Raw genomic sequence first — 23676 nt, 5'->3', positions numbered from 1 at the left:
AGATGTGTTTGGTGGTGGCATCATGCTGGAGTTGGCAGAAATGGCAGAGGATGATCCTTTAAATGCGGAGGCTGGTGGGGTGATAAGTGAGGACAAGGGGAACCCTATCATGGTTCTGGGAGGGAGAGGAAGGAGTGAGGGCGGATGCGCGGGAGATGGGCCGGACACAGTTGAGGGCCCTGTCAACCACTGTGGGTGGAAAACCTCAGTTAAGGAAGAAGGAAGACATGTCAGAGGAACTGTTTTTGAAAGTGGCATCATTTGTACAGGTGCGATGGAGGCGAAGGAACTGAGAGAATGGGATGGAGTCCTTACAGGAAGCGGGGTGTGAGGAGCTGTAGCCGAGGTAGCTGTGGGAGTCGGTAGGCTTGTAATGGATATTGGTGGACAGTCTATCACCAGAAATTGAGACAGAGAGATCAAGGAAGGGAAGGGAAGTGTCAGAGATGGACCATGTGAAAATAATGGCGGGGTGGAAATTGGAAGCAAAATTAATAAATTTTTCCAGGTCCAGGTGAGAGCATGAAGCGGCACTAAAGCAGTCATCGATGTACTGAAGAAAGACTTGTAGGAGGGGGCCAGAGTAGGACTGGAACAAGGAATGTTCCATGTACCCCATAAAGAGGCAGGCATAACTGGGGCCCATACGGGTACCCATAGCCACACCTTTTATTTGGAGGAGGTGAGACAAGTTTAAGGAGAAATTGTTCAGTGAAAGAACAAGTTCAACCAGACAGAGGAGAGTAGTGATGGATGGGGATTGTTCGGGCCTATGTTCAAGGATGAAGCAGAGAGCCCTCAGACCATCCTGGCAGGAGATGGAGGTGTAGAGGGATTGGATGCCCATGGTGAAGAGCAGGTGGTTGGGGCCAAGGAACTGGAAATTGTTGATATGATGTAGGGTGTCAGAGGAGTCATGGATGTAGGTGGGAAGAGACTGGACAAGGAGAGAGAGAATGGAGTCAAGATAGCAAGAAATGAGTTCCGTGGGGCAGGAACAGGCTGACACGATCAGTCTGCCGGGACAGTCCTGTGTATGGGTAGGAGGTCGAAGCGGGCCATCTGAGGTTGAGCGACTATCAGGTTGGAAGCTGTGGAGGAAAGATCTCCAGAGGAGATGAGGTCAGTGACAGTGCTGGAAACAATGGCTTGATGTTCAGTGGTGGGGTCATGGTCCGGGGGAGGTAGGAGGTAGTGTCTGCGAGTTGTCGCTCAGCCTCTGCAAGGTAGAGGTCAGTGTGCCAGACAACAACAGCACCAGCCTTGTCAGCAGGTTTGATGACAAAGACAGGGTTGGACCTGAGAGAATGGAGTGCAGCAAGTTCAGAAAGAGCCAGGTTAGAGTGGGTAAGAGGCACAGTGAAATCGAGACGACTGATGTCACACCGACAGTTCTCAATCAATGAAAAGATCACGAGCAGGTAAGAGGGAGGGGTCCAGGTGGAGGGAGAATATTGGAGGCGGGTAAAAGGATCCGTTGAACAGGGAGAGGACTCCTGCCCAAAGAAGTGAGCACGGAGACGAAGATGGCGGAAGAAGAGTTCAGCATCATGCCGAGCCTGAAATTCATTGAGGTGAGGGCGTAATGGTATGAAACTGAGTCCTTTGCTGAGCACTGAACGTTCAGCATCAGAGAGGGGAAGGTCAGGGGGTATGGTGAATACACGGCTGGGGCTGGAATTGGAAGACGGGATGGGGTCAGTGAGACGGGCAGGGGTGGAGAGTCCTGGATGGGCGTTGGTGCCGATGAATTGTCGGAGCTTGCAAAGTGAAAGATATGTCTATCGTGAGATTACAGGATGACACAATTCTACTGCTGATTATGGGCCATCTTCAGCCCAAGGATGTGGCTAGATATGCCCTTAACCTGTTCAACTATACAATAGAATATTACGTCCACAGTTAAGACAAGACTTTGCCTTCATTAGGACTGTGCAATGGCCACTTCTATCAATGTCACTGTGGACGGAAATGTCTGAAACAGGTAGAGTGTATTATAAGGCTGACGTCACCTCTAATGAAAAATACTAAAAATGCCTGCGGGGAGAATGGAGAATGCAGATCAGGGAATTGTAGCTACAATTTTTTTATCTCTATTTTCAATTTAAACTCCATGCAAGTGTATCTCCTTATTGGGTGAAAGCAATCACCCTGAATGTGCAAGCAGTAGCTTTTTCACATCATCATTTCAAGGAATATATATGTTTTATTGAATTCATGAAAGTTCGGTTCATCCATTGGCCAGGAGCTACTCCCATTATATTTTGTACCTTAACTGGAAATAGGTCAAAGTTGAGAATATTATTGCATCAGAGTGGAAGCATCTCCAAGGAAATTCCCAGCCTTTGGCAAGCTCATGACTGAATACCAATTTCTTATTCCATGAGTTATGCTTCCACACATCTCAAAGTGTTCTGAAATTATGTAAGTTTGATCTGCTGAAACTTTAGACTGTCCCACACCCATGACCCTGCATCCCCCAAACCACCCCCGCCCCACCCCACCCAGCCCAGGCCATGCCCAAAGTCCCTCTGTGTTACAGGGTTTAAATAGAAAGAATGATAAAGCTGCATAAAAACAAAAATAGTTTATTAAGACACTGGAAATTTAGATTATCACTCAATAAAGCACAGATCACACATTCAACTTAATGTCAGCTCATACAAAATGCTGGAAGCAATTGCAATAGCACATTTAATTCGTTCGATTTCAACATCCTGCACTCCGTTTTGGTGAAGCATGCATATTTATTAAACGGAAGTAATAATTGATTTGAATTATAACAAAGTCTTTTGCTGCTATCTGATGAAAGGTCATTGACCTGAAATGTTGGTCCCAATGTTTACCAAGCCATGCGGCCGGAGTGGAGGCAGGAGGAGTAATGGATGGGAAGCCTGGACTTACAGGTAAAACATGGGTCTCATTCAGCCAATTGCAACCCAAAAGTAAATTTGGCCGAGAAAACTTCTCCACCAGGAGTCAATGCCATTAACATGGATCATAGTACAATATTTCAGCAGTGACAATACATATTGCTTAGCAGCTATACAACACATCTTTCAAAACTAAACCCATTTATACCAGCTGTTGCCAGAACAGTGTCTGAAGGTGCTAAAGAGACTCTATCTTCCAAAACTAGGTTTCCTTCATTGATATTTCTCCAAATATCTCCTTTGGTGAGACTGGGTCAGGTTAATGTTGTATTTCCATTGAAGCGGGCAAATTGGGAACTTAAGGCGTGGGGCCATGCATTGGCTAGTGATTCAATTCCTGCCATTATTCAATTGCCATTTTCAGCCATGTTAATGTGATGGGCAAAAGTCAGGCAGGTCACCAGAGAAGGGAGTTCCGGTCAGAACCAGCCATTCTAAGGCTGCTCTACTGGGAACGTCCTCATTATCAGTTGACCGCAGCATTGTCAGAGATCCAGAGGCTGGTCACCTTCCAACTTTCTCAGAGAAGCACACCCAAGTGGGGCCAAAAAGTTGAGAAAGAAAGGAAGAGAAATGTGGATCTTGCTATAAATATGCTTCAGTCATGACAATATTGTTGATCGGACTTTAGATCTTTCCATATAGCCCTCAATGCTGATTAAAGGATGGTTGACAGCCCTTTTTGTTTGCATAGCTAGACTGACGATCACAAATTTTGCCTCACACTGTCAAAGCCTCCGACTGCAAAATGCTCCATTTTGCACACCAACTGAGAACTGAAACTAACATGCCCATCTAGTGAAGAGAATTGAGTTCCTAATGCTTTCCGATCAAAACGTCTGTTTAAAAATAATGACCCTATCAATAGGTCAGCTTTAGCTTCATTCCACCTCTAGTTTCATGGATCTCCAACTGAAAGAATTGATTATTTGTCAGATTCACAGCCAGTAAAACTCAGCTTGGTAATAATAATGACAACTTGTAGCAAATTGGTTTGGTAGCACACAGCCAAACAAATATGAAAGGAGAATAAGACTTAAAATAAAAACTTTAACCCCTTCAGGCCTGAATTCTCAAGCACTGCAATGCTTGAGATTTGAGTGGGGTTTAGACAACAATATTATATTTTGAGTTCATGCTGTCTGAGTTGGATTTTTGACCGTGTACAGATGATACCAGTAGATGGGAGTTCACTTCTTTACCAGGAGCCACTGCATCCTCTCTGAAAACAATATATTAAACCATTAAAAATGTGTAAATACCAATTAGTTCAATACCAACATTTAAGGTTTCCACATTGTATTTCATTTGTGAACTCGGAGTCAGTAATAAAGTGGTCATTTAATTGAGGAGTTCACAAAAGCAAAGTTCAAATGTTTGTTGACATCAATTAACCTCAGGGATAAAATTCAGCCTTCATCATCATTCTTAGACATCCAGTATTTCATGTGACATATTTATTATGATCTCTGTGCAAATGAAAACAATTTGGAGACGGATGGAGTAGCTGGAAGCAGACAACTTGGCTTCAGACTGTGAAGCATAAGCCAGGGGACACAAGTTTAAGATTAAATGTTTTGATGGAATTAGTAGATATAAGAAAGGTCTCCTTGAGGAACAAACTGCCAGCAAAAAGTACTTAAGGGCTGAATCATCCCAGATTTGCACTAGGAGCTGTAGCAGGCGGGAAAAACGACTTTTTAACCTGCCGATTACAATGACGGCTTCTCACGCCGCATCAATTATGCATCCCTAGGAAACACGTTGTTTTGTTAGTGGGCGAGCTCTCATTCGCCCGCCACACCTTCACCTCACCGCTTCCTCACGCTGGGCACCAAATTTTAAGTGCAGCTGGGTGCACATCTCTCAGTGCGTCCAGCGCAGGGCTGCTGCATGGAAGTCATGGCCCTGAAAGGCAAGACGACTTCAGCCCTCAGGTTTAATGACGAGTCACTCGAGTGCCTTTTGGATGTAATGGAGGCTACCGTGACATACTCTGCACCCACTCAGGCCGCAGGATGGGCAGCAACGTCACCATTTTGGCTTGGGAGGTGGTGGCAGTGGTGGTCAGCGCGAACACCTGCAAAAGTGCACAGCCACCCAGTGCCAAAAAAGGATGAATGATCTCCTCTGTTCTGCCAGGGTAAGTCACTCTTCCCATCAATCTCAACTCACACACTCACAAACCGAGCGCACATTCAGAGGGCCCTCACTCGCTGCCACTTCAAGGAACATCATCATTCACTCTCTCACTAAAAACTTCATTGTCCTCATCCCATCCATGGGACCACTCACTGACACACCATCCAGGCATACTTATCATCTGGCCTGGCATACGTCCTGCTTACACTCTCTCCATCTCTATTCATGCAGGACAAGCTGGCACACAAAGCAACAAAGAGAGGTTGCAGACTGGTGGAGGAATGCCTGAAATCAATTTCCTCATGGATTTTGAAAACAGAGTCATCCAGCTGGCCAGCGATGACCTGGACCATTCCTGTGCTGACGGTGAGGTTGCTGGTGCTCTATCATGTGAGGGTCTAGCAGTGCAACATCCACCAGACAACCATACCATGAGTGATGTGTCCTGTTTCAAGGCCACTGCCATGCACTAATTATCTCTCTTTGCTTTCGCAGGCACGACTGGGAAACAGCCGACAGAGTTCACAACCCAGGGCCTCCAATCAAGAAACCTCTGAAGAGGAAACTGAAGGCACCTTCACTGAAGTCCCATCACAGCGCTCACCCACACCCTCCACCAGCACAGAGACACATACCTCGGTGGGTCTTAGCTTTAGAGTAGCCTCGGGATCACAATCTAGTAAGCACATCGCACTTTGTGATCTACAGCAGGTGATGGCAGGGACTTCCCAGGTCTTTGGCACTCAGACAACTGCTGGAGGCCAGAAATTTGCTGAGTCTGAGTCAGATGACGAGCCTCTGGACTCGGTCATGTCACAGTTGCTGGAGCTGCAAAGGCAAATTCGGGAACATCAGGAAGGGATGCCTGTGGCAGTCCTCAGGTTGCAAGGCACATTGGAGGAGTCTGTCCACCTTCAGTCTGAGGTGATAGCGCCGGCATGCCAATGCACCAAGGTCAACGCCAGTAAGATGGCGGCCGCCATGGAGACCTTGGTCCAGGATGTCACTCCCACACTGCTGCATGGGCTGAACTCCATCATTGATGCCATAGTTGGTCTCCAACAGTGTGTATGTGAGATGGGTGTGGGGCAGTTCGATCTCACTCCTGCCTCCCCTTCTCCTCAAGGAGTCAGCCTGGGGCCCTTGTGCACTCATAGCAGAGAGGATCACCAGGTGCACACCACGGGGCTATCCACCCAGATGATTCCGGGAAAGTCTAGCCAATCTAAATGCCCTCTTCCTGTGACCTCAGCAGCTCCAGCTCCACAGGCCGAGGAAGGTGTCACTGACACACAGCATGACCCCAAAAGCAGACCGGGGCCTTTCAGGTCTCGGCCGTCCAGAGGACGCCCGCCAAGATCATCACAGACAGTCAGCAGGCTGCATCCACCTCCGCTCTGGATGTCTAGGGTGCACCAAGACATAGTGGCAGGGTTAGGAAGGTTAAGGAGATCTGGTTACACAGCTTGGGCACAGGTGTTAATCACTCTGGCCAAGATGTCATGAAATCGATTTTTGGCCTTCTTGCTATATTATCCACTCAAGCCGCCGAACACGCCCAATGCCAGCAGGCACAGAAAATTCCGCCCTAAGGCTGTGACAATTTTTTTTGTCTTTATTCTTTCATGGGATGTGGGAATTGCTGACAAGGCCAACATTTGTTGCCCGTCCCTAATTGCCCTTGAACTGAGTGGTTTGCTAGGACATTTCAGAGGACGGCTAAGAGTCAACCACATTGCTGTGCGTCTGGACTCATATATAGGCCAGACCAGGTAAAGATCGCAGCTTTCCTTCCCTAAAGGACATTAGTGAACCGGATGGGATTTTAGAATAGTTGATGATAGTTTCATGGTCATGTTACTGATGCTGGCTATATATTCCAAATTTTATGAATTGAATTTAAATTCCACCAGCTGCCGGAGTGGAATTCAAACCCATGTCTCCAGGGTATTAGCCTCTGCCTCTGGATTGCAAGTTCAGTGCCATAGCCACGATGCCACCGTCTCCCCCTAATGAGAATGTTAGGGTGGAGTCATCCCAGATTTGCACTAAACGTGAAAAATGACCTTCTACCCGTTGGCCACAATGACGGATTTTCACACCATATCGTCCCCTTCCTGGCGTATTCATAGGAAACACACCAGATCGCTGGTGGGCGGGCTCAGAATTACCCGCCACTCCGGGACCTCAGCGTTCCCTTGCTCCGGGTGCCATATTTAAAGCGCACAAAAGCGCAGCCTGCTTCAAGTCTACAGAGCAGCACTGCTCCAGGCGACAGATGGTCCTGAAAACAAAGGTGACAGCAGCCCTCAAATTTAGTGACGCCTCTCTGGGGCACCTGCTGGATGCAGTGGAAGGCCATCGCGAACGTCTCTAACCCTGCTCTGGCCACATGAGGTCCATCAGAGTCACCAATCCGGCCTGGGAGGCAGTGGCAGCGGCGATCAACGCCAACGGAACATGGAGGAGTTCAGCCATCCTTCTGTTGAAGGGTCATGAGGACTCGAAACGTCAACTGTACTCTTCTCCGCCGATGCTGCCAGACCTGCTGAGTTTTTCCAGGTTTTTTTTTTGTTTTGGATTTCCAGCATCCGCAGTGTTTTGTTTTTATTATAGAGGATGAATGCTGTCTGCTCCTTCCGAGTCCCTTTTGCTGTTTTGCCTGTGCCCCCTCAACCTTGCCCTCTGTCAATGCAGAGGGAGCAGTTAGCCCACAGGAGGACAGCCAAAGCAAGCTGGGGCCCTCAAGGCCTCGTCTCTCCAGAGGATGCACACCAAAGTCATTAGAGGCAACAGGGCCAACCATTGCACAGGCTGTCTCCATCGCTGCTGTGGATGTCAGGACGGCACCTAGAAGAAGTGTGAGGCCTAGACAAGTTAAGAAATTCTGATCACAATTGGTTGCACAGGTCAACACATTTTGTCACTTTATAATCTGAATATATTCACTTTCACAGAATCACACATTGCAGAAAAGGCCCATTGGCCCATCGAGTCTGCACCAAATATTTGCTGAATAACGTGTAATGGTATCTTTCAGCTTCATCTACAGGCTTTGCGAGTTCTCCCCTTGCATTCTGCACCTCCCTCTCCCCCCCTGCCACTAGCAGTTCAGCTGCATGCAGCCAGACCACGAGTGATTCTGGAGGGAGAAGAGTGTGTGTATGGCAGGGCCTTTTGGAGCCTCATGCAAGCACTCTCCCAAGCACGCAGAGCCTCCATCCATCACACTCATCTCCCAAATATTTTCAATGCTGCCTGTTAGGGATCTTTTTCAGTTGTCCATCTGAGCTGACCTGCTTCTCCGCACATCCACTGATCACACTCCCATGCAGCATTTGTGCCCATCCAGCACGAGGCTCCACTCACGTTTGGCTTGTGCAAAATTGTTGTAATAAAGTTTTTGATTAGCACCCCCTCCTTTCCCCTCCTCCAGTCACCCATGTCCTTTCCCCCATCACAGTTGACCCCCGCCCCTGGCATCACTTTCCATCACCCACCATTACCCTACAGCCTGAACCCTTGTCATTCCAGGATGTCCAAATGAGTATGTACGTTCTCTGCATTCCTGAAAATCCCATCCCCATCACATTGACCTCCCTGACCTCCTCCTTCCCAACCCTAGGGTCCGTGTTTGCCTGTGTGTCCCCATCAATCGCAGTCACCGCCCCTTCTACCTGTATCAACGTACCCTCACCCTCCCACCCTACCAGCTCCCTCTGCCCCTCTCACACTCACCATTCCCTCCCACCATGCCCACCCTGAGTTCGCTCCCCAAGAGGCAGTCATTGAGCTCCACATTGGCTTCACACTGGCTTGCACATTCACCTGGACATTCCACCCCCACCCTTACTCCTTCCTCCACCCTTAATCACTCCTCCCCCATATTCCCTCCCCCTCCAAACTCCTTCATGCCCTCGGACACCTCCCTCCCTCTGAACTCCCTCCCTTACACCTTACACTCCCCTTATACATACCTCCCCACCCAAATTCTATCCCCCCACCCACCCGCTGGCAACGGGAGTAGACGATTCCAGCCTTAGGATCTTAATAATAATTAGAATCTTAGAATGATACTGCACAGGTGGCCATTTGGCCCATCACTTCTATGCCTAGTCTTTAAAAGAGCTATCCATTTAGTCCCACTCCCTGGTCTTCCTCTGTGGCCTATAAATTTTCTCCCTTCAGGTTCATATCCAGTTCCCTGGTACGACTGAATCTGCTTTCACCACATGTTCAGGCAATATGTTCCATATTACAACAAATTACTGCATAAAAAACAGCTCATGTCGTCGCTGGTTCTTTCACCTATTACCTTAAAACTGTGTACTCTGTGCTCCAGCCTTCCTGCCACAGGAAACAGTTTCTCTTCATTTACTCCATCAAAACCAGTCAAGATTTTGAACACATCTATCAAATTTCCTCTTAACCTTCTCTGCTGTTAAGGAAAACAACCCCAGCTTCCCCAATCTCATCATATAGCTGAAGTCCCTCTTCCCTGGAATCATTCTGGTGAACTTATTCTACCCCCCTCTAAAGACTTGACACCCTTCCTAAAATGTGGCGCCCAGGATTGAATATAATACTCCAGCTGAGGTCTAACCAATATTTTACAAAGGTTTAACATAACCTCCTTGCTTTTGCACTCTAGGCCTCCATTTATAAAGCCATGGATCCCATATTTTTTCTAATGGCTTTATCAACTTTTCCTGTCACCTTCAAAGATTTGTGTACACACACCACAGGTCTCTCTGTTCTTGCACCTGACTTGAAATTGTGTAAGTTAGCTCAAATTGCCTGTCCTCATTCTTCCTACCAAAACGTACCACTTCATATTTCTCTGTATTAAATTTGATCTGCCATTTCACCATGTGTCTCTGTCCTCTTGAAGTCAGCCATCATCCCCCTTACTAGTACATTTAGAAAATCATAACACTACCAGGCAGATTCATCATGGTTTTGTGAAAAGAGAAATTGTGCTTGACAAATCTATTATCATTCTCTGAGGGTGTAACAAGCAGATGGACAAAGAGGAACCAGTGAATGTATCCACAGGTTTTGAGTTATCTGCAAATTTTGAACTGCAAATTAACTTCATTAAAAAAGAAAATGCACAAATATCTTGTTGGAAATGGGATTGCTGTTAAGAAGGGTACTCTGCTTAGGTAGGAATTTGTCTGCAAAACAAACAGCCATGTGAGATTTGATCTAGGTTCAGAAGATCAAGATGTAGAAGCAGTTTTGGTGGAGATAAGAAATTCCAAAGGAAATAGTGGAAATAGTTTATAGGCCCCCTGACAGTAGCTATGCTGTAGGGCACAGAATAAAGCAAAAGATAATGGGCACTTAAAAAGAAAGCTACTACAATAATCATGGGCGACTTTCAACTTCACATAGATTGGACAAATCAAATTGGCAGAGGTAGCCTGAAGGATGAGTTGATAGAGTGCATCCGGGGCAGTTTCTTAGAACAATACTTTCTGGAACCAGCCAGGGAACAGGCTATTTTAGAATATGTAATGTGTAATGAAACAGGATTAATTAATGACCTCCTAGTGAAGGATGCTCTAGTTAAGAGTGATAGTAACATGATAGAATTTCACTTTCAGCATGAAGGTGAGAAATGGCGGTTCTGAAGCTAGAGTCTTAAACTTAAGTAAAGGCAATTACAAGGGTAGGAAGAAAGAGTTGGCTAAAGCAGACTAGGAAAATAGGTTTAAAAAGATATGATGATACAGAAGCAGTGGCAGTTAAAGATACACATCATAACTCAAAATATATATATTCCATTGAGAAAAAATACTTTGAGAAGGATACACCATCCATGGCTAACTAAGGAATTTAAGGATGACATCAAATTGAAAGAAAAGACGTACAATGCTGCAAAGATTAGTAGATTTGAGAACTTTTTAGAAACCAGCAAAGAATGACAAGAAAATAATAAAGAGGGAGAAATTACGGTATGAGAGAAAACTAGCAAGAAAGTCCTGCATAGGAGATTGATAACGAAGGTAAGAGCCCATGGGATCCAAGGCAATTTAGCAAATTGGATCCAGAATTGGCTGAGTGGCAGGAAGCAGAGGGTGATGGTCGAGGGGTATTTTTGTGACTGGATGCCTCTGTCCAGTGGAGTTCCACAGGGATCGGTGTTGGGTCCCTTGCTGTTTGTGGTATATATAAACGATTTAGACTTGAATGTAAGAGGGTTGATCAGTAAGTTCGCAGATGACACGAAAATTTGTTGGGGGGGTAAATAGTGAGGAGGATAGCCTTAGATTACAGGAGGATATAGACGGGCTGGTCAGATGGGTTGATCAGTGACAAATGGAATTTAATCCGGATAAGTGTGAGGTGATGCACTTGGGCAGGACAGACAAGGCACGGGAATACACGATGAATGGTAGGACCCTGGGAAGTAGCGAGGATCAGAGGGACCTTGGTGTACATGTCCACCGGTCCCTTAAGGTAGCGGGACAGGTAGATAAGATGGTTACGAAGGCATATGGGATACTTGCCTTTATTGTCGAGGCATAGAATATAAGAGCAGGGAGGTTATACTGGAACTGTATAAAACACTGGTTAGGCCACAGCTAGAGTATTGCGTGCAGTTCTGGAATCCACATTATAGGAAGTATGTGATTGCACTAGAAAGAGTGCAGAGGAGATTTACCAGGATGTTGCATGGGCTGGAGAGTTTTAGTTAAGAGGAGAGATTGGATAGACTGAGGTTATTTTCCCTGGTGCAGAGGAGATTGAGGGGGTCATGATTGAGGTGTATAAAATTATGAAGGGCATAGATAGGGTAGACAGGAAGGAACTTTTCCCTTTGGTGGAGGGATCAATAACCAGGGGGCAGAGACTTAAGGTAGGGGGAAGGAGGTTTAGAGGGGATGTGAGGAAGAACTTTTTTCACCCAGAGGGTGGTGGGAATCTGGAACTCTCTGCCTGAAAGGGTGGTAGAGGCAGGAACCCTCATAACATTTAAGAAGTATTTGGATTTGCACTTGCGATGCCATGGCACACAAGGCTATGGGCCTAGTGCTGGAAAATGGCATTAGAATAATTAGTACTTGTTTGAGGGGCACAGACTTGATGGGCCGAAGGGCCTTTTTCTGTGCTGTAGACCTCTATGACTCTATGACTCTAAATCTAAAAATGAACAGTAAAAGCTTCTGCAAGTGTACAAAAAGGAAAAGAGCACTGACAGTGAGCATTGGTCCCATATCGGGTGAAACTGGGAGATTAATAATGGGAAGCAAGGAAATGGCACTTTCAACAAGAATTTTGTATTTGTCTTCACAGTAGAAGACACAAAAAGCTTCCCAGGAATAGTAGAAAAACAGGGGACAAAACGGAGAGAAGTTCCTAAAGCAGTCAGATCACTAGAGAAAAAGTGCTGGGACTAAAAGCTGACAAGTTCCCTGGACATGATGGCCTGATGCCTTTAAAAGAGGTGGCTGCAGAGGTAGCAGCTGCACTGATAATCTTCCAAAATTCCCTAGATTCCGGAAAGGTCCCAATAGATTGGAAAACAGCAAATATAACACCTCTATTCAAGAAAGCAGGAAACTATAGGCCAGTTAGCCTAACACCTGCCATGTGAAAAATGCTAGAATCTATTATTAAGGAGATAGTAACAGGACAAATAGAAAATCATAATACTACCAGGCAAATGCATCATGGTTCTGTGAAAGGGAAATCATGTTTGACAAACTTATTAATGTTCTCTGTGGGTGTAACAAGCAGGGTAGATCAAGGGGAACCAGTAGATGTAGTATAATTAGATTTCCAAAATAAATTTGATAAGGTACCACAATGAAAGTTACGGCACAAGAGCTCATGGTGTTGGGGTGAGATATTAGCATGGATGGAGGATCAGCAAATTAATGGGAAACAGAGAGGTGGGATAAATGGGTCATTTTCAGGTTGACAAATTGTAACTAGTGGAGTGCTGCAGGGGTCAGTGCTGGGACCTCAACTATTTACGATCAATATTAATGACTTGAACGAAGGGACTGACTGTATTGTATCCAAATTTGCTGATGATACCAAGACAGACAATCAAGTTGTTTTGACGATGCAATGAGTCTGCAAAAGGATATAGATAACTTGAGTGGGCAGGAATCTGGCAGTTGGAATATAATGTGGGAAAATGTGAGGTTGTCCACTTTGGCAGGAAGAAAAGAAAAGCAGAATATTATTTAAATGGAAAAGGACTGCAGAATGCTGCAGTATAGAGGGATGTGGGTTTTCTTGTACATGAATCACAAAAAGGTAGCATGCAGCTACAGCAAGAAATTAGGAAGGCAAATGGTATACTGACCTTTATTGCAAGGGGAAATAGAGAGAAGTCTTGCTGCAACTGTGGGGGCAATTGATGAGATGGCACCTACAGAAATGTGTACAATTTTGGTCTCCTTATTTAAGGAGGGACATACTTGCACTGGAAGCAGTTCTGAGAAGGTTCACTCGGCTGATTCCTGGGGTGAAGGAGTTGTCTTTTGAGGAAAAGTTGAGCAGTTTGGGCCTATACTCACTGGAGTTTAGAAGACTGAGAGGCAATCTTCTTGAAACATATAAGATTCTGAGGGGGCTTGGCCAGGTATCTGCTGAAAGGATGTTTCTTCTCGCGGGGGTATCTACAACTAGGGGCTGCAGTTTAAAAATAAGGGATCCCCCATTTAAGATGGAGATGAGAAAGGATGTCTTCTCTCAGAGGGTCTTTGGAATTCTTTTCTTTAATTTATTTCTCTTTCTGTATCTAATTTGACTCTAATTCACCCTATTTCCTTCTCTGTCGTTCACTCGGTTTCTTTCTTGATCCTTAAGTCTCTCTGGTTAAGGCAATAGACTGCAGGTCATTTCATTCACCAAGATCCAAGGTGGCTAGTTGACCTTGCCGTTGTTATCAGCTCACACTTCCACAAGCGGTGCTGGAAAATAATATTGCGCTGAAGATGAGGGAAAATATCCACCTCATGGAGCATGCTGAGATTGCTGGCTCCAGCAACTTCAGGCCCAATGTCCGGATGTCCCAGAAGTGGGAGATTTTCAATTCCCTAGCCCAGGAATATTGAAGCCGTCTATAAATATCCAAACCTCAATTCATGTCCGACAACAGGGGTCTTGGGACTCTCCCTCCTGTGGCGAAGTAAGTAGTATGTAACAACAGCAATCAGAAGCAGAGCTATGAGGGTACCAAACACAGCTCCAACAATCACTCCAGCTTCATTGTTCACTGTAAAGGAGGAAGAAAGATCACATACAAAATTCGTTGGTATTCGAAGGAACGGGTCATACAATTAACAAAAACACTCTATCTACTCAGTTCCAATTCAGACTGATGAGATGGATATCACCTCTCTCTCTTACAGATATAAGGGTAATTCATTTTCAGTAGTCACAATCAAGTAGATCAGAAGCCATTCCCAGGTGAGGAAGACCATTCAGCCCATCTTGAATATATCAACCCAGAACAACTCTGCTATTTACTGTTGCACCTCATTGTTTCTTCAATTGTTCTACCTCTTTACTTCCACATTTTATCCATTCCAACCATTTGACCACTCTCTGCATAGAAAAAAATCATCTGATATCTATCCTAAAATTTGTTTTTGCCAGTTTGATCCAATATCGCCTCAGGCTATTCCGACTGTTTAATTTAAAATAATATCCCAGATTAACCTTTTCCATACCATTTACTATCAATATATATCTACAAGATCACCTCTCAGATGCCTTCCATCTAAAATGAACAATTTTCATCAGCATATTAGCCTTTAATTTTGAAAAATGCCCCAGGGCACATCAGATGTGCAATTAGACCAAAATTTAAAAATGGCTAAAAAGAGAAATATTAGCAATGACCAAATGCTTGGTCAAAGAAGTGAGTTTTAAGGGGAAGTTTAGAAATTTTGGGGAAATTGAAATTAAACTAATTTCTGCATATTAATAACTACATATTTATAATTGAAGTTGAGAACCCCTGACCATTTCAATGTCAATGTGCCTGTATCACCTCGCTATATCACAAAAAGAGAATACCTTATATTGTCAAAGATGAAGAGTTGTTTGTCACAGTGTACTGAAAGCAAAGATTCATGACAAGTTAAAAAAAATTGAAAATCACAATCAATTTTATGACCAATCATTTGCTATGTTGCTGAAATAAAAGAAAGGGGAAGACTTGCGGTTATATAACACGTTTCATGACCACCATATGCCTCGAAGCACTTTTCAGCCAATGAAATGTTATAGTTCGTGCTTAGAAATAGTTTGGAGGACAAATTTGGTTGTTGCTCTGATACTTGGACTGCAATGAAGTATGTGCACATTGTCTTTTTTATTCTTTCATGGGATGTGGGCATCACTGGCAGGGTCAGCATTTGTTGTCCATCCCTATTTTCTCTTGAAACTCAGTGACTTGCTAGGTCATTTCAGAGGGCAGTTAAGAGTCAACCACATTGCTGTGGTGCTGGAGTCACATGTTGGGCCAGACCAGGTAAGGATGGCAAATTTCCTTCCCTAAAGGGCATTAGTGAACCAGGTGGGTTTTTATGACAGTCAGTGATAATTGACATGGTCACTGTTACTGAGACTAGCTTTGTATTTCAGATTTATTAGTTGAGTTTAAATTCCACCATCTGGGGTAGGATTTGAACCCCTGTCCTCAGAGTATTGGCCTGGGCCTTTGGCTTATGAGTCTCTACCACTACACCATTGTCCCCCTTTAATACAGCACAAGCTTTGATGGAAATTGAAGTCACCTCTGCGGAAGGATGGGAATCAGTAATGTAAGTTCAAGGGCTATTTATTGATTTTCTCCCAAAAACTCCTCTCCTGTTGGTGTTGACCACTTACTCTGATAGTGGCTATGTGTGAACTCAGGGAACACTGGCTGTCTTTCCCTTTGCTAACTCAGGGCACTGAGGCCAGTTTGTGGTGCCCTTCCTTCCTCCGGATTGAATCAAAGTAACCCATCAGCTCAGTGCGGATTGGGAAACGAATCTGGAATCTCCCTACAAAAGTGAAATAGTGCAGACGCGGAAATCGGAAGTAAAAACAGAAAATACTGGAAATACTCCACGGTTCAGGCAGCAGGGGAGAGAAAAACGAGTGTTAACATTTCAGGCCAATGATCTTGCGTCAGCTCTGACGAAATGTCTCACTAGTTTCAATGACATGCAGTGCCTGTAATTCAACAGCAGCATCAAATGAACTGAAGCTATGGGAATTCCCCCAAAGGGTAAGAAGATTATTCTTTGTAAAAAAATTCCCTCCAACAACTGTGAACTCACAACACTTATGTTTTCGTGGATTCTGGACTAATCAAACTAACAGAAGTGACAGCATTGAAGAACTCCCAGATCCGACACAATACGAATGTTATGTCATGCAGGTCTCCCTTTAGGTTATGCCAATCTAGCCTCGTGAAGCATTCCCTACTGGACGACATTCTTATTTCTCCCACTGCCACATTCTGGGTGACATTGGCCATTAAGTCATCGATTATAGACAGTGTTGCTCACTGTTCACTAGTATCCACTAGTATCCACTAGTGATTAGGTTCGTATAGCACAGACTAAGGGCATATAATTAACCATTAGAAAGAGGATGCCTTTCGTTATTATCACATGGAACTAAATTAAACTGTAACCCCAGAAGCAGAAGGGCAGTTTTCTAATTCTCTGCACTAGTTGTTCAAAATCTGAAATGATTTAACACATTTATACCTTGCAGTGGTGTGACATTAAGTGTTGGACTCTAGTCAGCTGCAGGTGCAATAGAATCAAATCCTATAGGTATGGTGTAACCTTTTCACAAATTAGTTCTAACAATGCAGACAATCTCAGATGATGTTGAGTTCTAAATGAACTAATAATCGAGATAAGAGCTCCTCTAGTTCATTAGCTGTTGTGACATCATCAAACCTGTTAGTGCAGATTTCCTTTGTTCTATATTTTTGGTGAAAATCATGCAAAAACTAATCTTTGAACACAGCAAACTTTCAAAACCATGTTTACAAATTCGCTATATCCGGTGAACACCACATTAACACGTCTACGTTTTAATTATCAAAATTCTTTTTCCCTCAATTTGCTGATTCCCTGCTGAATCTCACCCACGCCATTCACAAGATGCCACAGGGCTGCGAAGTCTTGTTTCCCAAAAAAGAGCAAAAAAAAAAATTACGGTTATATTGCAAACCGAAAGATAGCTCAATGCCGTCTGTTTGCAGTGGCATTTGCTCGAAACTATTTTTAGGGCTATTTTTCTGAAAGGATTACGAGGCTAAACTCCGCAGAAGAACCCTTTCCTCACCTGTGACTGTGAGAACCAGCTGACATGATCGTTCCCCAAGGACGTTGGATGCCACACATTTGTAGGTTCCCGAATACTCCATTGTCAGGTTTCTCAGAAATAGAGTACCTTTATTGGAATCTACAATAATGGAAGGGAACAAAAAGAAATGATTGAAGTAAAACTCAAGATGCTCACAATCAAGGAGGAATCAAATGAAGTAATAAAGATCTGCCTCTACAGTAGTAAACCATTGAGCCACAATCTAGTGGGTCCAGTAGCAGCAGGAGTAAACCACTAGACTCCCACTCAGAACATCCATTTGTTACGATACCAGTTGATGTTAATACTGGACAATCAGATCCCAGAGTGAAACCTGGCTTGTTAGATCCTAACTATTTTTTTAGAAACTGTGGAGGAAAGTTACTGAGCAAATTCACAGGAGTCTGTTAATGAACTTTTAACACAAAGGGTGGGATTTTCTAATCCACGCTCTAAATGTGGTGATGGGCAGGAAATGTGGCATTTTCCCCGCTGAGCGGAATGGCAACTTTTTGCGTCGTATTGCCCACTCCCGCCTCATTACTGATGCAAAAACCAGAATCACATTAGATTGCGGGCAGGCGGCCATTGATTCACCCACCCCATCGTGACCTCAGTGGTTCTTTCCTCTGGGCGCCATATTTAAAGTGCATCCATAATCAGCCTTCTCAACATCTCCAGGCTAGGATAGCTCCAGGAACACAAGGCCACAAAAGGCAAGAAGAATGAGACTTCAATGGGTCACCTGTTGGATACTTCAAGGCCCGCCAGGATGTCCTCTACCCCAGGAGGTCCACCAATGGCACCACTCCAGCTTGGGAGGCAGTGGCTTCAGCGGTCGGCACAAATGTGGCGCAGAAAAGGTCTGCAATCCAGTGCAGGAAGAGGATAAATGATCTCATCTGTTCCGGCATGGCAAGTCAACCTTCTGATAACCCTCAACTCACACATTCACATGCCCATCAGGACATAGCAAGATGACACTCCAGAGGGATCTCACACACTGCCAGCTGAAGGCACATCACCACTCACTCTCTCACACACACATTCGCATCTCCATCTGGTCTCACATCCTGTATACATCGCGTCCTCATCCTGTCTATTGCTCCACTCGCCATGCACACAAGGCAGGGATCAAATTTGGGAAGATGTGGTAAACCAAAGAGTAGAGTCAAGGCAAAAGAGAAAGGCATTATTATGGGAAATGAAAAACAAACTGTGATAGGAAGGGATAGAGAGAACAAACCTAACAGTAAATCAACAGATGAAACTAGAGTTTATAAAAAAAAAGGATAAAACTTAAAACTCTGTACCTGAATGCACATAGCATTTGAAAGAAAACAGATGAACTGCGAATGCACATAGAAATAAATAATTACGATTTGATAGCCATTACAGAGACATGGCTGCAGGACGACATGATTGGGACCTGAATATTGAAGGGTACAGGATATTTAGGAAGGACAGGAAGTGAGGAAAAAGTGGAGGGTTGAGTCGGTTAGTTAATGTTGGTATTAGCACAAAAGAGAGGGATGATCTAAGTTCAGGAAACCAGGATATGGAGACAGTTTGGGTAGAGATGAGAAATGGTAAAGGCAAGAAGCCACTTGTGGGAGCTGTGTACAGACCACTAACAGTAACCACATGATAGGGTTGAGCATAAAGGAAGAAATAATTGGAGCTTGTCAGAATCGCACGGTGATAATCAAGGGAGATTTTAATTTACATATAGACTGGAATAGTCAGATGGGCAAATATAGCCTAGATGAGGAGTACATTGAATGTTTTCAGGATAATTTCTTGGAGCAGCATGTTCTGGAGCCAACCAGAGAGCAGGCTATACTAGACCTGGTATTGTGCAATGAGATCGGAGTAATTAATAATCTCATAGTGAAGGCGCCCCTAGGTAGCACAGACCATGATATGATTGAATTTTACATTCAGTTTGAGGGACAGAGAAGTGCGTTTGAGACTAAGTTTTTAAACTTAAATAAGGGCAATTATTAGGGCATGAAAGCTGTGCTGGCTAAAGTGAATTGGTGAATTAGGTTAAGGGATGGCTCCAAAGAGATGCAGTGGCTAATATTTAAGTGGATATGTCAGAATGCACTGAATAGATACATTCCAATGAGTAAGAAAATTCCAAGATGGACACACCATCCTTGGTTAACTAGAAAGGTTAAAGATAGTATCAAACATAAAGAAAAAGCACATAATTGTGCAAAGATGAGTGGAAGGCCAGAAGATTGGGCAGAATTTCAAGGAAAAGCAAATAATGACTAAAAGACTAATAAGGAGGGAAAGATTAGAGTATGAGAGAAAGCTAGCCAGAAATATAAAAACAGATAGTAAGAGTTTTTATAAATATTTAAAAAAGAAAAAAGTTAACAAAATGAGCATTGGTCCTATTGAAAGTGAGTCTGGAGAATTGATAATGGAAAACAAGGAGATAGCAGATGAATAGAACAGGTATTTTGCATCAGTTTTCACTATAGAGGATACAAGTAACATCCCAGATGCAGCTATAAACCAGGAAATGGAAGTGCGGAAGGAAGTCAGGAACATTACAGTCACCAGAGAAGTGGTACTGAGTAAATTGTTGGAGCTGCGCGCTGACAAGAGCCCAGGTCCTGATGGACTTCATCCTAGGTTCTTAAGAGAAGTGGCTAGTGAGACAGTTGATGCATTGGTTTTAATTTTCCAGAACTCCGTAGATTCGGGGAAGGTCCCATTAGATTGGAAGATAGCAAATGTAACTCCTTTATTCAAAAAGGGAGGGAGACACAAAGTGGGAAACTGCAGGTCAGTTAGCTTATCATCTGTCACAGGGAAAATGTTAGAAACTGTTATTAAAGAAGTCATAGCAGGGCACTTGTATAACCTCAAAGACATGAGGCAGAATTAACATGGTTTTGTGAAAGGGAAATTGTGCTTAACCAACTTATTGGAGTTCTTTGAGGAAGTAACGTGTGCTGTGGATAAAGGGGAGCTGGTGGATGTACTGTACTTAGATTTCAAGAAGGCATTTGATAAAGTGCCACATCAAAGTTTATAAAAGCTCATGGTATAGGGGGTAACATATTGGCATGAATAGAAGATTGGCTGGCTAACAGGAATTAGGGAGTAGGCATAAATGGGTCTTTTTCAGGTTGGCAAGATGTGGAATGCCACAGGGATCAGTGCTGGGACCTCAACTGTTTACAATTTATATAAATGACTTGGATGAAGGGTTTGAAGGGATGGTTGCCAAATTTTCTGATAACACAAAGATAGGTAGGAAAGTAAATTGTGAAGAGGACATATGAAGGCTACAAACAGATTAGACAGGTTAAGTGAGTGGGCAAAGATCTGGCAGATGGAGTTTAATGTGGGAAAATGAAATTGTCCATTTTGGCAGGAGGAATAAAAGATTATCTGAATGGTGAGAGATTGCAGAGCTCTGAGGAGCAGAGGGATTTGGGTGTCCTAGTGCATGAATCACAAAAGGCTAGTATGCAATTAAAGTAAGTAATTAGGAAAGCTAATAGAATATTATCATTTATTGTGAGGGGAATTGAGTACAAAAGTACGAAGGTTATTCTTCCGTTGTACAGGGCATTGGTGAGATCACATCTGGAGTACTGTGTACAGTATTGGTCACCTTATTTAAGGAAGGATCTAAATGCATTGGAAACAGTTCAGAGAAGGTTTACCAGACTAATACCAGGAGTGGATGGTTTGTCTTATGAGGAAAGGTTGGACAGCCTTGGCTTGTATCTGTTGGAGTTTAGAAGAATAAGAGGTGACTTGATTGAAACATATAAGACCCTGAGGGGTCTTGACAGGGTGGATGTGGAGAGGATGTTTCCTCTTGTGGGACAATCTAGGACTAGGGGCCACTGTTTAAAAATAAGGGGTCACTCATTTAAAATGGAGATGAGGCAAAATTTTTCACTCAGAGGGTCGTGAGTCTTTAGAACTCTCTTCCTGGAAAGGTGGTGGAAGCAGAGTCTTTGAATATTTTTAAGGCAGAGGTGGATAGGTTCTTGGTAAGCAAGAGGGTAATAGGTTATTGGCAGTAGGTGGGATGCAGATTTCAGTTTACTATCAGACCAGCCATGATCTTATTAAATGGCGGAGCAGGCTCGGGGGCCTGAATGGCCTACTCCTGCTCCCTGTTCGTATGTTCGTATTTACCTTGGCATGTACCTGCTCACAATCTCTCCATTTGTCTTCATGCAGAATTAGTTCACATGCAATAGGAGGGAGAAGTTCCAGAAACGGGCTGGAATGGCTGAAATTAAGGCCTTCACTACATATGAGGAGCATGTCATCATACTGGCCGAAGAGGACAGGGATCGTACATGTGGCGACGATGAAATGGATGACGCCAACCCAAGTGAGGACACTGCACCAGCTCATCCTCAGACAACCATACTGTGAATCCATTCTTCTATCTCTCAGTTGTTTGTTATCCTTAAGTAATTTCTACTTTCTTTCATAGGCACCTCTGGAAAGTGTCCGAAGGCATTATCCAGCTATGCCCTCATCTCCAGCCTTGAAGACACTTCAGAGTTAGAAGAAGAGGAGAGCCCCATTGAAGACCCATCACAGCGCTCACCCACACCCTCCACCAATGTAGAAACACACACCTCGGTGGGACCTAGTTCTGGAGTAGCCTGAGGGTCACAACCTGGCGAACACAGCACACAATCTGGTCCACAGCAGGTGGAAACAGGGACATCCAAGGTAGCCGGCGCTCAGAGGACTGTGGAGGCCAGGGTTGTGCTGAGTCTGAGTCTGATGATGAGCCTCCAGACTTGGTCCTAACTCGTTGGTGGAGCTTCAGCGACAGTCAAGAGAACATCAGGAAGGGTTGTCAGCTGCTTTGCACAGATTGCAACACACGATGGAGGAATCTATCCGCCTTTAGTCTGAGGTGATAGCACCGGCATACCAACGCACCGAGGTCAACACTGGTAGGTTGGCGGCCGCCATGGAGACCTTGGTCCAGGACATAGGTCATGCACTGCTGCAGGAGCAGCACTCCATCACTGTAACCATTGGTGGCATCCATCAGCGGCTATGCAAGGAGGGGGCAGGGCAAGTCGACCTCACTCCAGCTTACTCTTCTCCTCAAGGAGTCACCCAGGGGCCCTTGGGCGCCCATTGGGAGAGGGACCAGTATCTGGACACCTCGGGGCCATTCCGCATAGGTGACTCTGGCAGTATCCAGCTGATCTCAATCCCCTCCTGCTCCACAGGCCAAGGAGGGTGCACCTGCCCCACAGGAAGAGGCCCAAAGTAGGCCAGAGGCATCCAAATCTGCTATGACTGCTTTAGTGACAGCTTCTAACATTTTCCTCCAGAGGATGCCACCAAAGTCATCACAGACAACAGGGTGTAGCAGTCAGCAGGCTGCCTCCACCTCCGCTGTGGATGTCAGGGATGCACCAGGATGTAGTGGTAGGGTTAGGAAAGTTAAGAAATATTAGGAGTATGGCGGTGGCACGGGCGATAACCATATGCTGTATACCTTGCACAATTGTAAATAGAATAACATCATTTCACAACAGTTGTGTTGTTGGCCATCAGGTGTGACATAATGGCCCCTAACTTATTGCAAATATTGAAAGCAGGTGTCTCAGGCCGATGTGGTCAGCTTCCACATCGCCACAGTGTACGTGCTTACTCATATCATTTCCAACATTATTGATGCCTCACACACGATAAGCTGAACTCTTCGATGGACCAAGCTTTCAAGATCGGAACAATGTTTCAACCGGTCCCCGGGCGAGGTCCCCCAATTTGTTAACTTCCCGAACGGAACCCCAATTTTGTTATGCTCCCGGGTGAGGAGGAATGAACTGGCTCCTCTTCTTTATTCAACCCCCCGCCACCTCAGTGCATTGCAAAAAGGTTAATTTAAAAGGGATCCCTTCCCCCATGGGTATCTTTTCCCAGTGCAAATGTATTTATTGTTAGGAACCAATTTAACCAGTCTTTCCCGAGTCAAGGAAAGATTAGTTACTAAAACATGAGAAAAAGTAAATAAAAATGCAATACACATACACACAGATCAGAAATGAGAAGTTAAGAGTCCAAAGAAAGGTTTTTATATATATATATGAATCAGTTTTTGGCTTGTCCGTGAGGCATAGATGACGATATATTGCGGCCCTTAAGTTCAATGGTTCCAGTAGAGCTGACTTTGGCAGTTTTGCAGTCAGTTTGCAGACACTTGGTTCTGCAGGGTAGCTGAAGAGGCTGTCCTATTTCC

At 44.5% G+C, this 23676-nt stretch overlaps 1 protein-coding gene across 2 annotated transcripts in view; it reads right to left on the bottom strand.

Annotated features, from left to right (window-relative positions):
• Positions 1-2186: 2186 nt before the first annotated feature.
• The window catches only part of LOC144669146 (V-set and immunoglobulin domain-containing protein 2-like), a 66189-nt gene continuing 44699 nt past the window's right edge, over positions 2187-23676 (bottom strand). Inside the window, exons 5-8 of one of the 2 annotated variants that reach the window (XR_013573614.1) lie at positions 17397-17516; positions 14175-14313; positions 3468-4155; positions 2187-3376 (exon numbers count right to left, since the gene is read on the bottom strand). Coding sequence is in view for 1 of the 2 variants with exons in the window: in XM_078531582.1 (XP_078387708.1) it covers positions 4041-4155; positions 14175-14313; positions 17397-17516 (374 nt within the window). In the remaining variant the exon portion in view is untranslated. Of the gene's footprint in view, positions 4156-14174; positions 14314-17396; positions 17517-23676 lie in introns of both variants that reach the window. The other variant, XM_078531582.1, reaches the window with a different exon arrangement.

The sequence above is a fragment of the Cetorhinus maximus genome, chromosome 2 (genome assembly GCF_964194155.1).
Source record: "Cetorhinus maximus chromosome 2, sCetMax3.hap1.1, whole genome shotgun sequence".
Classification (NCBI taxonomy): Eukaryota; Metazoa; Chordata; class Chondrichthyes; order Lamniformes; family Cetorhinidae; genus Cetorhinus; species Cetorhinus maximus.
Note: the sequence above shows the minus strand (reverse complement) of the source record. Positions and strands in the feature narration are given on the sequence as shown.